Below are 12,246 nucleotides of genomic sequence, written 5' to 3'. Positions count from 1 at the left end.
TGCTCCTAGTGAAGTAGGCTATAGTCAAAATGAAAATTACAGAAATATCCCACACTGTCTCGTATGCAACAGTGTGGACAAGATTACTTCACTACATAACTCCATACTCTTGAATTTCTTTAAAGGGAAAGTTTCCCACTGATATTCATACAGGTCGAGCATGCTACCATAGCAATCCTCAGTACAGGACTTGAATAGGGACAGTTCTTGAAGCTAAATACGCATTTTGTTAATATTATAACTGACGCTGAAACTAAGTTTCACAATTACATAATTACATTTTGGCTTGGTTAACTTGTTGATGAGTTTGTTTCTTTTCCAAAACAGGAGTAGGTTTCTGTCTCAGCTTCCTTCCCACAATCTCAATCCTCTCCCAATACTTTGAAAAATATCGCTCTCTTGTCATAGCTGTGGCCTCCACAGGAGAGTGTTTCGCTGTCTTCATTTTTGCACCTGGTAAGTGTCTAATCTGATATCATAGCCCAGCCACTGAATTCTGATTAAGTAACACTTAAACTGGTGCGGGTCAGAAGGCAGAGAATTGTGCACTGGGTGCAGGCTGCACTGACGTAACTTGCAAGAACACGACTACTTTATACCTAAATCGAAATTGTTTTTGGGCCAGGTCCATTACTACTGCTACTACCACCAGCATTTCTACACAATTGACAAGTAACCTACCAAGCTACATTTCAAAGCTTTATATGGATTATATGGTGTAGAAATCCAGCAAGACCTGGACAATATCCAGGCTTGGGCTGATAAGTGGCAAGTAACATTCGTGCCACACAAGTGCCAGGCAATAACCATCGCCAACAAGAGAATCTAACCATCTCCCCTTGACATTCAATGGCATTACCATCGCTGAATCCCCCACTATCAACATCCTGGGGGCTACCATTGACCAGAAACTGAACTGGAGTAGTCATATAAATACCGTGGCTACAAGAGCAGGTCAGAGGCTAGGAATCCTGAGGCGAGTAACTCACCTGACTCCCCAAAACCTGTCCACCATCTACAAGGCACAAGTCAGGAGTGTGATGGAATACTCTCCACTTGCCTGGATGGGTGCAGCTCCAACAACACTCAAGAAGCTCAACACCATCCAGGAGAAAGCAGCCTGCTTGATTGGCACCGCATCTACAAACATTCACTCCCTCCTCCACCGACACACAGTGGCAGCAGTGTGTACCAACTACAAGATGCACTGCACCAAGGCTCATTAGACAGCACCTTCCAAACCCACGACCTCTACCAACTAGAAGAACAAGGTCAGCAAATGCATGGGAACACCACCTGCAAGTTCCCCTCCAAGTCACACACCATCCTGACTTGGAACTATATCGCCTTTCCTTCACTGTCGCTGGGTCAAAATCCTGGAACTCCCTTCCTAACAGCACTGTGGGTGTACCTACCCCACATGGGCTGCAGTGGTTCAAGAAGGCAGCTCACCATCACCTTCTCGAGGGCAATTAGGGATGGGCAATAAATGCTGGCCTGGCCAGCAACGCCCACATCCCATGAATGAATTTTTAAAAAAAGTTAGATTAGATTTACATTTGTCTGCTGATGTGCAATATTTATTGATACCTGTTGATCTCCTGTGACTTTGAATAGTCAATACCAAATATGTACCATAAACATATAATACAATAAAGATGACAAACTCTCCATATAGAGTAAATATTATAAGGTCTTAAAAAGTTAAAGGTATTAAAAGTTGATGAATTAATTGCAGATGCTTTAGTCTTCCAAAACACATTCAATCCAGGAATTGTCCCCTTGGAATTAAAGGGTGGGACAGAGAAAACAGGAATTTGTAGACCTAGATACTATAGGTCTGTAGAAAGACATCATTACAAACAGCGTGACTAAGTAGTTGGATGAATATGAACTGATCAGAGAGAGCCAGCATTGATTTGTAATATCATGTCTGTCTAACCTAGTTGAATTTATTTGCAGAGAGCGCTAATGTAGTTAACGTGGATGTTATTTGTATGAACTTCTAGAAGTTATTTGAGAAGGCTCCACACAAGAAACTTAGCAAAAATAGAAGCACATGGAATTGACATGTGTAGGGAATTAATTAGGAAGTAGGAGACAGAGAGCTGGGATAATGGGTATATATTTCCATTGGCAGATTGTGACTAGTGGTGTCCTCCAGAGACTTGTTCTGGGGCCTCAGCTTTTCACTATATTTATCAATGACTTTGATGAAGGAAAATTTGTGGCAAATAGAGTTCAGTGGGGAGGGGGGGGAAGGAGAAGAAAGACAGAGTGTTAGCTTATTCACTTGGACTTGAGAGAGATCAGAGTATTTGTTAAATGTCGCTAAGTTGGAAACCTACAGGAATCACTTAAAAACTAGTGGACAGACACAAAGGAAAACCTATTGGAATGTTCGCTTTATCTCAAGGTGGGGGCAGGTGGAAGTTGGGGTGTATAAAGTTCTGCTTAGATTGCATCTGGAGCACTATATTCAGTTCTGGACAGGCACTTGAGCAAGCATATATTAACGTTGAAGGGGTTGCAGTAGATTCACCAAATGATGACCATAAAAAAGGATTAAATTAATGAAGTATAAACACATGGACTAAACTTGTATTACCATTTGTACAGAAGATTAAGGGATGATCTCATGAGGTGTTTAGGATTATTAAAGGATTTAATAGGGTAGATGGAGAGAGTCCAGAAAAGGGTGCATATCTTAAAATTGGATCTAGGCCATTTAGGAGTGATGTCAGGAAGCACTTCTTCACAAAGCCCATTCTGCTGCTGAAACCTTCATCCATATTTTTGTTATCTCCAGACCTGATTATTCCAAAGCTCTCATGGCCAGCCTCCCATCTTTCACCCTCTAAACTTCAGCTCACCCAAGGCTCTGCTGCCCATATCATGACTCACACCAAGTCTTGTTCATCCATCACTCCTGTGTCGCTGACCTACACTGGCTCCCTGTCCAGCATTGCCTCAAACTTAAAATTCTCTTCCGTGTGTTCAAATCCTTTCTTGGCCTTGCCCCACCCTAATTCTGTAACCACCTACAACCCTCCCAGAACTCTCTTCCTCCAATTCTGGCTTCTTGTGTATCTTCAATTTCCTTTACCCCTCTACTGGTGGTCATGCATCCAGCAGTCTAGGCCTTAAGTGTGGAATTCCCTCCAGAATCCTCTACCTTTTCCTCCTAAAATGCTCCTTAAAACCTACCTCTTTGACCAAGCTTTTGGTCACCTATCCTAATATTTCCTTATGTAGCTCTGTATCAAATTCTGTCCGATAACTCTCCTACGATGTACCCCTGTGACGTTTTATTATGTTAAAGATGTTATTTAAATGCAAGTTGTCTGTTGGAAATAGAAATGCTCTCCAAAAAAGCTGTTAAGGATAGGTCAATTGAAAATGTCAAAACTAAGTGATAAATGTTTGTTTGTGAAGTAAGGATACTAAGGGATATGGAGCTTGGTGGTGGTAAATGGCAAGACACAGATCAGCCATGATCCAACTGAATGGTAAGAACAGGTTTGAAGGGCTGCATGGCCTACTCCATTCCTATAATTGGGTGCACGCAAAGAATAAGAAATATAATTAAATAATGTTTTGTTCTCTCTTTCCAGCTTTTACAATACTGAAGAATCACTTTGGGTGGAAAAACTGTCTCCTAGTCATAGGTGCACTGCAGCTAAATATTGTTGCATGTGGAGCTCTACTTCGGCCACTTGTTATCAGAAAAATAGAGGAAAAACCAGTGGACGTGGCCATGGAAACCAAGTACATGCTGGAGAATGAGGAAACTTGCATCTCCATTGAGTCTGTGGATTCAGGAGTGGAATCTTTATCTACCTCATGTGATCATTTGGAACATAGTAAGAAGTGTAGAACAAATGATATTCACAAAGATAATCTTGAGATGCTTCCAACTAGGAAGCCAAAAGCACAGCATCAATTAACGTTGCTTGACTTTTCAATTCTAAAAAACAAAAGCTTCATCTTTTATGCACTTTTTGGACTATTTGCCACTTTAGGATTCTTTGCACCTCACCTGTATGTGATTCCCCTCAGTATTAGCCTGGGTGTTGATGAATGGGCAGCATACATGCTATCTGCTATGGCAATTACAGAGGTGCTTGGTAGATTCTCAGCAGGCTGCATCCTCAACAAGCAGCCCATACGGAAGATTTACATTGAACTGATCTGTGTGAGCCTACTGAGCATAGTGCTGTTGTGCTTTCCATTCACAAAAGGATTCTGGAGCCTTGTTACTTGCAGCATGCTGTATGGATTCATGTTTGGCACTGTGGCTAGTGTCCACATTCCAATGTTGGCAGAAGATGATGTGGTTGGGGTTGAGAAGATGTCATCTGCTGTCGGAATCTACATCTTTATACAAAGCTTTTCTGGACTTGCTGGGCCACCTATTGGAGGTATTGTTTTTGATTTCATCACCACCTGAGCCAAGCCTCAAATTTACATACTAGCAGGGTAGAAACTGTAGAGAAAATGAAGTGAGTGAATAGACTACATTTAATTTGATCCAAAAATAGCTATCTGGCATTACAGTAGGTAACATTTCTCCATTATAGTATACTGTTTTAGGGAAAAGTTGTGCCCTTACCCTTAAACAAGTGCTCCAAAAGGGCAAAATGATAAGAATTCTTAGTGGAATGTACACTGTGCAAAAAAGCTAATATATTCTGCAAAAAGATCAATAAAATACATGTGTACTTTGGACAAGCAAATATGTTTACAGTCTTGTACACCTTATTTTAGAAAGTTTGAACTACGAATAGGAGATTTCTGACATGCAAATTCTTAGGCCTGCTACATTACAGACACTGTAAACTGTATAGTGCAGCTCACTTATTAAGCCAGCAGAATCAAATTTGTATAAGTTATGTGAAACCATTGCTTAATAACTGCAATCGGTGCAAATTAAAATTTGAGAGGTTTCCTGGTAATCAAATGAATTGGCTGGGAAATTTTCAAAAGTTAATTTTTAAGTTTTTGAATGTTAAGAGCTAACTATCCCACTAGCTGTTTTTAGACAAAGCGTTTGGATGCCACGTAGGCAATTTCCCCTAGGAAGAAAGCTCAGCAACACAAATAACTAATATAGTAATGACTAGGGCCTTAGTTTCCAACTTGTGTCCCAGTAACCAAGCTTTTCAACCCAAAGGTGGCTTCTTTTTGAGAGATTATTTGCGTCAGCAAATTGACTACTGGCAGTATTAGCAAATGGATAAGCTATATCTAATAACTTGAAAAATATTCTTCTACCTCCAATGCACTCATTTCCCAATAAATCTATCCGTTATACTTGCCACTATAGAAAGGAATTATATATGTATGTAGACTAATGCTCATTTGCATAATAGATTTAACTTTATAATTTCAACCAAGACTTCTGTTCCATCTTTGGAAACTAAATTCAAATCATTTTACCAGTGGTTCTTGCATACTGTGCCAACCAGACCCTCTTAATGTATGAAGCTTTTCATTTGCTTACACGACAATTTGAGTATGCTGAAATCTGTACACAAAATATTCAATCTTTATCTGGTGTATAAATTGATCCAATTTTATTAAATTTGCATCAGAATCTGCCTTCATGCCAAAAAGCTCTGGATTTCGAGCTAGAGTTTCAATTTAATACTCTTGAAGCTATACATGATTAAGATGCGTGTGTCCCAAACCAAATGCAGTTAAAAGGGTTTGAGGAGCAAGTGTATGACGCTAAATGATAATGTAACAATATTTAGGCTACCACTTCTTACTTTTTGAGTAGTCTGGAAGAAATTTATTATAAATTTAAAAGATGAAAGTTCGATTGACTTTTTAAAAAATTTATTTTCAGGTTGGCTTGTGGATGTTACAGGCCAGAATTATGGATCTGCCTTCTTCTTCTGTGGCATCGGTATGAGCTTGGGTGCATTTCTTCTGGCATTAGTTCGGCCATCTAAAAACGGGTTCTGTCGGAGAAAACAACCTCAGGAGACTGATCAACAGACATTACAGAAAGATCTCAAAATTGCCCAGGATGTACCTCAAGACTTCCTAGATATAGACTTGAAGAAACTAGAAAGTTTACAGAATCAATTTCAAAGTGCCACATGAAGAAATAGTCATACGCCACCACAACCAAGTGCATATTCCTCTTTTTAAAGGTATCTCGTATCTAGCTTGCCAACTTCCTCAACTTGGCTGTATTTAATCTCAAATTTTTCCTATTTTCAAACCATTAACAAAACTGCTTGCTTGTTTTGTAACAAAATACTGCAAGAAGCAATTTTTTTCATGTTTACTATTTAGTTAAAAAGAGGCTAAAGTTCAGATGAACTAAAAGTGCCCAGAAACCTACAAAAATGAAAGCGGGAACACAATGAAACCTATGGAAAGGATTCAAGCTTGTACAGATTGCATCCAGAATATGTCACCAAAATGAGTAGGAGCAATCTCATAGCAAAAACTCCATTCGCTTGTGTTTTACCCTTTGGGTAAATTAGTGTGTAATAGGCCTGGACATTTTGTCTTATAAAGATATCTCCTTAAATAGGATAATGATCAAAAACATTTGACACAATGGCCTAATAGTTCAAGCCACTGAACGCTGTGTTCCAAAATATGGTGGCCGAGTTCCAAGGATGTTAATTATTTCAACTTTCCCGTATCTACTGCTCCTTCTTTGTTCAGACCACGATAAAGCACTATAAAATGAATAAATGTTATTTCAGTGTTTGGGGGGAAAGAGAGAAATAGGCAATTCAATTTAACAGGTAGTAATTTATGAAAACAGCATTTATAGTTGAGGAAAAATGTGACCCAGAGAATGCTGGAGGATGCAAGCTTATATGCCATTATGGAGTTGATGTGTGGATTGTGTACAGTATCATTTTAACACCCTTGATTATACAAAACATATTCTAAGTTCCTGAGTTTTACAGCAGTTTGAAATAACTACATCTGGCAGTTTACTCTATGTATACTTTTCATTCTTCAAACAGTTTCCTCTTGCACCCTAAACAGCTCTTTTAAGAAAAAAAGCAAGCCATCAAAAACTTGCATACTACCACCATATCTAGGACACTTTTCTAGCACTCCTCCCACACTCCTGGATTAGATACAATAAAGTCCTTGACAGTTTGAAAAAGAGACTGTTCTCAAACTTCCTCCTGCCAATCCAACTTTACTGGGTTTTTTGGATTATTAATACTAAGTTTTTAAAAAATTTTTGAGCTTTAAATACTGGACCCTACATGGTCCTGAGAATGGTGTGTGGGATTGTAAATATTTGGTACTTGCAGGAAAAATCCTGGTTCGCATCAATGTGTTACAATACTAAGGTTGCAGCATTATAAGATAGTGTTCTTTTGAGCCTCCTTATCTCGAGAGACAATGGATACGCGCCTGGAGTGGCTATAAAGGCCAGTTCTAGAGTGACAGGCTCTTCCACAGGTGCTGCAGAGAAATTTGTTTGTCGGGGCTGTTGCACAGTTGGCTCTGCCCTTGCGCCTGTCTTTTTTCCTGCCAACTACTAAGTCTCTTCGACTCGCCACATTTTAGCCCTCTCTTTATGGCTGCCCGCCAGCTCTGGCGAACGCTGGCAACTGACTCCCACGACTTGTGATCAATGTCACAGGATTTCATGTCGCGTTTGCAGACGTCTTTAAAGCGGAGACGTGGACGGCCGGTGGGTCTGATACCAGTGGCGAGCTCGCTATACAATGTGTCTTTGGGGATCCTGCCATCTTCCATGCGGCTCACATGGCCAAGCCATCTCAAGCGCCGCTGACTCAGTAGTGTGTACAAGCTGGTACAAGATAGTGTAGAAGAGGAATAAGCCACAGTGCTATACATTTAACTGGAATACTTTATAGGCAAAAAAAGTGAAACTTTTTTCATCATAAAGCAGTATCAGTTTGTCAAATGTTCTGCTCTGGAATAACGAAATTAGTGTAGCTGCAAGTGCATCTGCGCTCATCAACAAATATTAACAGAATCCCATTTACACAGGTGGAGGGGGGTTTGGATGGCCATCCAGGATTTAGTCTGGTCACAAAGGAGCCCTGTATGCTCATGTTGACCTTTTGCATCAAGATTGAGCCCAATTTATCTATTGGTGTTCTGGATGATTAACTTCCAGCAATGGGGCAATCTATGGGAACCACAAAAGGAAAGCTGACACAGATGGGACATAATGTATTCAGGCAGGAAGTATCAATGCCTACGGGTGTCAACTGACATCTTTTTAATCTTTAATAGCATATGCAGCAGTATCAAACTCAATGTGATATGAATTCTTTCCAAATAACTTGGGTATCTGCATAATGGGAAATACTCACCTTACAGAAAATGTACAAGATTTAAAAAAGCATGGAATGACTAATTTTCTTTCTAGTATGGAGACTCCAGACAGGGTGCTCTCTTTCTGCTCAGTCACATTGAGATGTTACTGACTGGGTCTGTTGCCACGCACCCACCCAAGAGTTTTTCCATGAAGATAATGGGGGCCTTGATTTCATGCTTAACTGAGCTGCTCCAGACACAAGACTGAAGGAAACCATGGTAAAGTATGCTATCTAATTTCTCATTCTTTGGTATTGCCTCTGGTGAAGCAGCTTTAAAAGCTGTGGCAAAAACAAGAAATGCTGGATTCACTCAGCAGGTCTGGCAGCATCTGTGGAAAGAGAAGCAGAGTTAACGTTTCGGGTCAGTGACCCTTCTTCGAAGAAGGGTCACTGACCCGAAACGTTAACTCTGCTTCTCTTTCCACAGATGCTGCCAGACCTGCTGAGTGAATCCAGCATTTCTTGTTTTTGTTTCAGATTTCCAGCATCCGCAGTATTTTGCTTTTATTTAAAAGCTGTGGTCCTTGCTGCTCCAGGATACATGAGAATGTTCCCAATAGCTGGTGACGCACTAGCAGAGGTAAGACCCAAATTGAGGGTACTTGTTTCAACAATGATTATTTTTAAAAACATCAAAACCAACTTTCATACAAGTACATCATTTTTAAGTTGTGGCTGTATTCTGGGTAAAATAATGACTCCAGACTTTCTTTACCTTGGATTCAGCTGAAATAGATTTGAAATTTTTAATCCTAATTGGGATACTCCATTAAAGACTGCACTGATTATTGAGAAATTTGTGGCATAGGCTTTCCTACTCATCTGAATATGTCTGGCAGAAAAGAAGATAAAATGACATGTCAAAATCAAAGACTATTCAAATTCCCAATACGTGGCAATTGCAGCCATACAACTGAGTGCTGGTCTCTACTTCAGCATTAGCAGATTCATCACTGGAGAAGGAAAATCAGATAGAATGTGTGGTATTAGTCTTACTTATTGTTCAACACCTCTTGCACTCCACTTTTGATACAACTGTTTATAATCTGACTTATATACTTACTATACAAGCTATTGCATATGGCTTGTCTGTATATCAAAATGAATAAAATACTCAGGTATTATAACGTTAAGCTTGATGATTCGCGATGCAAGTTATTAGGATTGAACAAATACTGGCAATCAACAATCTGAAGAATGTAACTAGGTTATCTAAAGGTACATCTCTGAACAAAACTGCTACCGACTTTTAAAAACTACAACAAATTGCATCTCAAAAACTGTAGATTACTTCAAAGTAGGTTCAAGCAGAATTTCAGTTTATCTCACTGTAACTCGTACTTGTGCTTTCTAACATTCAATTTCATCAGCCCCTGTAACTTACAGTAGTTTAAAAAAGTTAAGATTTGCTTCATATCTGTAATTTTCCAATAAAACATTTTAAAAATAGACTTTTGTTTACTTTCAAATAGCAAGAGTGCAATAGTTTAATGAAATATTTAAAGAACCAACAAATGTACATTTACTATAGCAAAACATTTCGCACAAAAGTAAACTAAGTTCAAGTGGACAAGTTATTTAAGCATCACCACGTCCTTTAAAAGATCAGTAGTAAAGTTGTATAATCGTAAAGTGCTCAAAATGCACATTGAGTCAGTCAGTATCCAAAATCCTGTAAAGTTCTCCTATTGCTGCATCTAATTTTTTTTTTTAAGAGATACAGCACTGAAACAGGCTCTTTAGCCCACCGAGTCAGCACCGACCATCAACCACCCATTTATATTAATCCTACATTAATCCAATGTTCCTACCTTCCCTTAATTCACCTACCTATACTAGGGGCAATTTACAATGGCCAATTTACCTATCAGCCTGCGAGTCTTTGGCTGTGGGAGGAAACCGGAGCACCCGGCGAAAACCCACGCGGTCACAGGGAGAACTTGCAAACTCCGCACAGGCAGTACCCAGAATCGAACCCGGGTCGCTGAATAATTCTTCATTAAAGATTATTGCAGGGTTATGATCTTAACTATTCTGTCTGGAAGTCTATTTCACTGTGCTGCCAGACTGTTTCCAACATCCAGTCTTGGATGAGCCACGGTTTCCGAAACATTCGGGCGACCAATGCTTCAGTCTTCAGCCTCCGCCACAATATCCAAATGAACATACAAAATTGACAGGAAGCAAAGGACGAGCTGGTTCATCAGTAGGCCTGCTCCGCCATTCAAGAAAGATCATGGCTGAACGTCTAATTCAGTACCCTGTTCCTGCTTTCTCCCATATCCCTTGATCTCTTGGGCATTAAGAAATATCTCCTTAAACATATTTAATGACTTGGCCTCCACTGCCCTCTATGTTAGAGAATTCCACAGGTTTACTGAGTGAAGAAATTTCTCCTCATCTCGGTTCTAAATGGCATATCCTGAGACTGTGACCCCTGGTTCTGGACTCCCCAGCGATTGGGAACATCCTCCCAGCACATAGTCTGCCCCAGACTCAGGATGCCTGGCGCATCACGATTAGCCACTTTTCTTAAATACCAACATCCCCCTCTTCCTCCGACTCCACAGCATGCAATTTCCCGGAAAAGGCAAAAAGGGGATAAGCACTCTGGAAGAATCCTCTTTGACCCCACAGGCGATCAAAACCAGACCAGGAAAGCAGGTGCGCCATTTGTCCTCAGTGGTTGCTCTATCAAGCCGAACATGACAAAGCACCCACTTCCACTGCCCCTAACTTAGTTCATCCAAGCCTTTGCCAACTCCAGATCAAACTATTTCAATACTCTCGTGGTCTGCCTCCCATCTTTCATTTTCTCTAAAGTTCAAGTCATCTAAATTCTACTATCACATTCTGTTCCGCACCAAGACCCACTTGCTTACCACTCCTGTCAATTAATCGGAGAACATTTAGGAAACAGTGATCATTGTCTCATAAGGGTTAGGCTGACTATGGAAAAGGACAAAGAACAATCCCGAGTAAGAATAAATAACTGGGGGAAAGCCAACCTTAAGATAAAGAAAACCTTTTTGGCACAATGTAACGAGTGGTGTGCCACAGGGATCTGTGCTGGAGCCTCAACTTTTTACAATTTATATTAATGACTTAAATGAAGGGACCGAAGGTATGGTTGCTAAATTTGCTGATGACACAAAGATAGGTAGGAAAATAACATGTGAAGAGGACATAAGGGGGCTACAAAGGGACATAGATAAGTGAGTGGGCAAAGACCTGGCAAATGGAGTATAATGTGGGAAATTTTCCACTTTGGCAGGAAGAATAAAAAAGCATATTATCTAAATGGTGAGAGATTGCAGAGCTCTGAGATGCAGAGGGATCTGAGTGTCCTAGTGCATGAATCGCAAAAGGTTAGTATGCAGATACAGCATGTAATTAGGAAAACTAATAGAATGTTACTGTTTATCGTGAGGGGAATTGAATGCAAAAGTAGGGAGGTTATGCTTCAACTACACAAGGCATTGGTGAGACCACATCTGGAGTACTGTGTGCAGTACTGGTCTCCTTATTTAAGGAATTATTAAATGCATCGAAGCAGTACAGAGAAGGTTTACTAGACTAATACCTGGAATGGGTGGGCTGTCTTATGAGGAAAGATTGGACAGGCTAGGCTTGTGTCCGCTGGAATTTAGAACAGTAAGAGGCGACTTGATTGAAACATATAAGATCCTGAGGGGTCTTGACAGGGTGGATGTAGGAAGGATGTTTCCTCTGGTGGGAGAATTTAGAACTAAGGATCATTGTTTAAAATTAAGGGGTCACCCATTTAAGACAGAGATGAGGAGAATTTTTTTTTCTCAGAGGGTTGTGAGTCTTTGGAATTCTCTTCCTCAAAAGGCAGTGGAAGCAGAGTCTGAATATTTTTAAGACAGAGGTAGATAGATTC

The 12,246-nt window shown here is 40.1% G+C and overlaps 2 protein-coding genes across 9 annotated transcripts in view; one reads left to right on the top strand and one right to left on the bottom strand.

Moving 5' to 3' along the window:
- Positions 1 to 6,717, top strand: part of LOC137384352 (monocarboxylate transporter 7-like) — a 38,118-nt gene extending 31,401 nt beyond the window's left edge. For 7 of the 8 annotated variants that reach the window (XM_068058253.1, XM_068058252.1, XM_068058259.1 and 4 more), the window contains 3 exons: positions 328 to 456; positions 3,615 to 4,421; positions 5,852 to 6,717. In XM_068058253.1, coding sequence (XP_067914354.1) covers positions 328 to 456; positions 3,615 to 4,421; positions 5,852 to 6,111 — 1,196 coding nt within the window. In that variant the 3' untranslated portion in view covers positions 6,112 to 6,717. The remainder of the gene's footprint in view (positions 1 to 327; positions 457 to 3,614; positions 4,422 to 5,851) is intronic. The other variant, XM_068058254.1, reaches the window with a different exon arrangement.
- LOC137384354 (archaemetzincin-2) overlaps positions 1 to 12,246 on the bottom strand; it is a 98,873-nt gene that overhangs the window by 2,845 nt on the left and 83,782 nt on the right. The window lies entirely within an intron of this gene.

Source organism: Heterodontus francisci, chromosome 26 (genome assembly GCF_036365525.1).
Source record: "Heterodontus francisci isolate sHetFra1 chromosome 26, sHetFra1.hap1, whole genome shotgun sequence".
NCBI classification, from domain to species: Eukaryota; Metazoa; Chordata; class Chondrichthyes; order Heterodontiformes; family Heterodontidae; genus Heterodontus; species Heterodontus francisci.
This window is presented reverse-complemented; position numbering and strand designations above follow the sequence as displayed.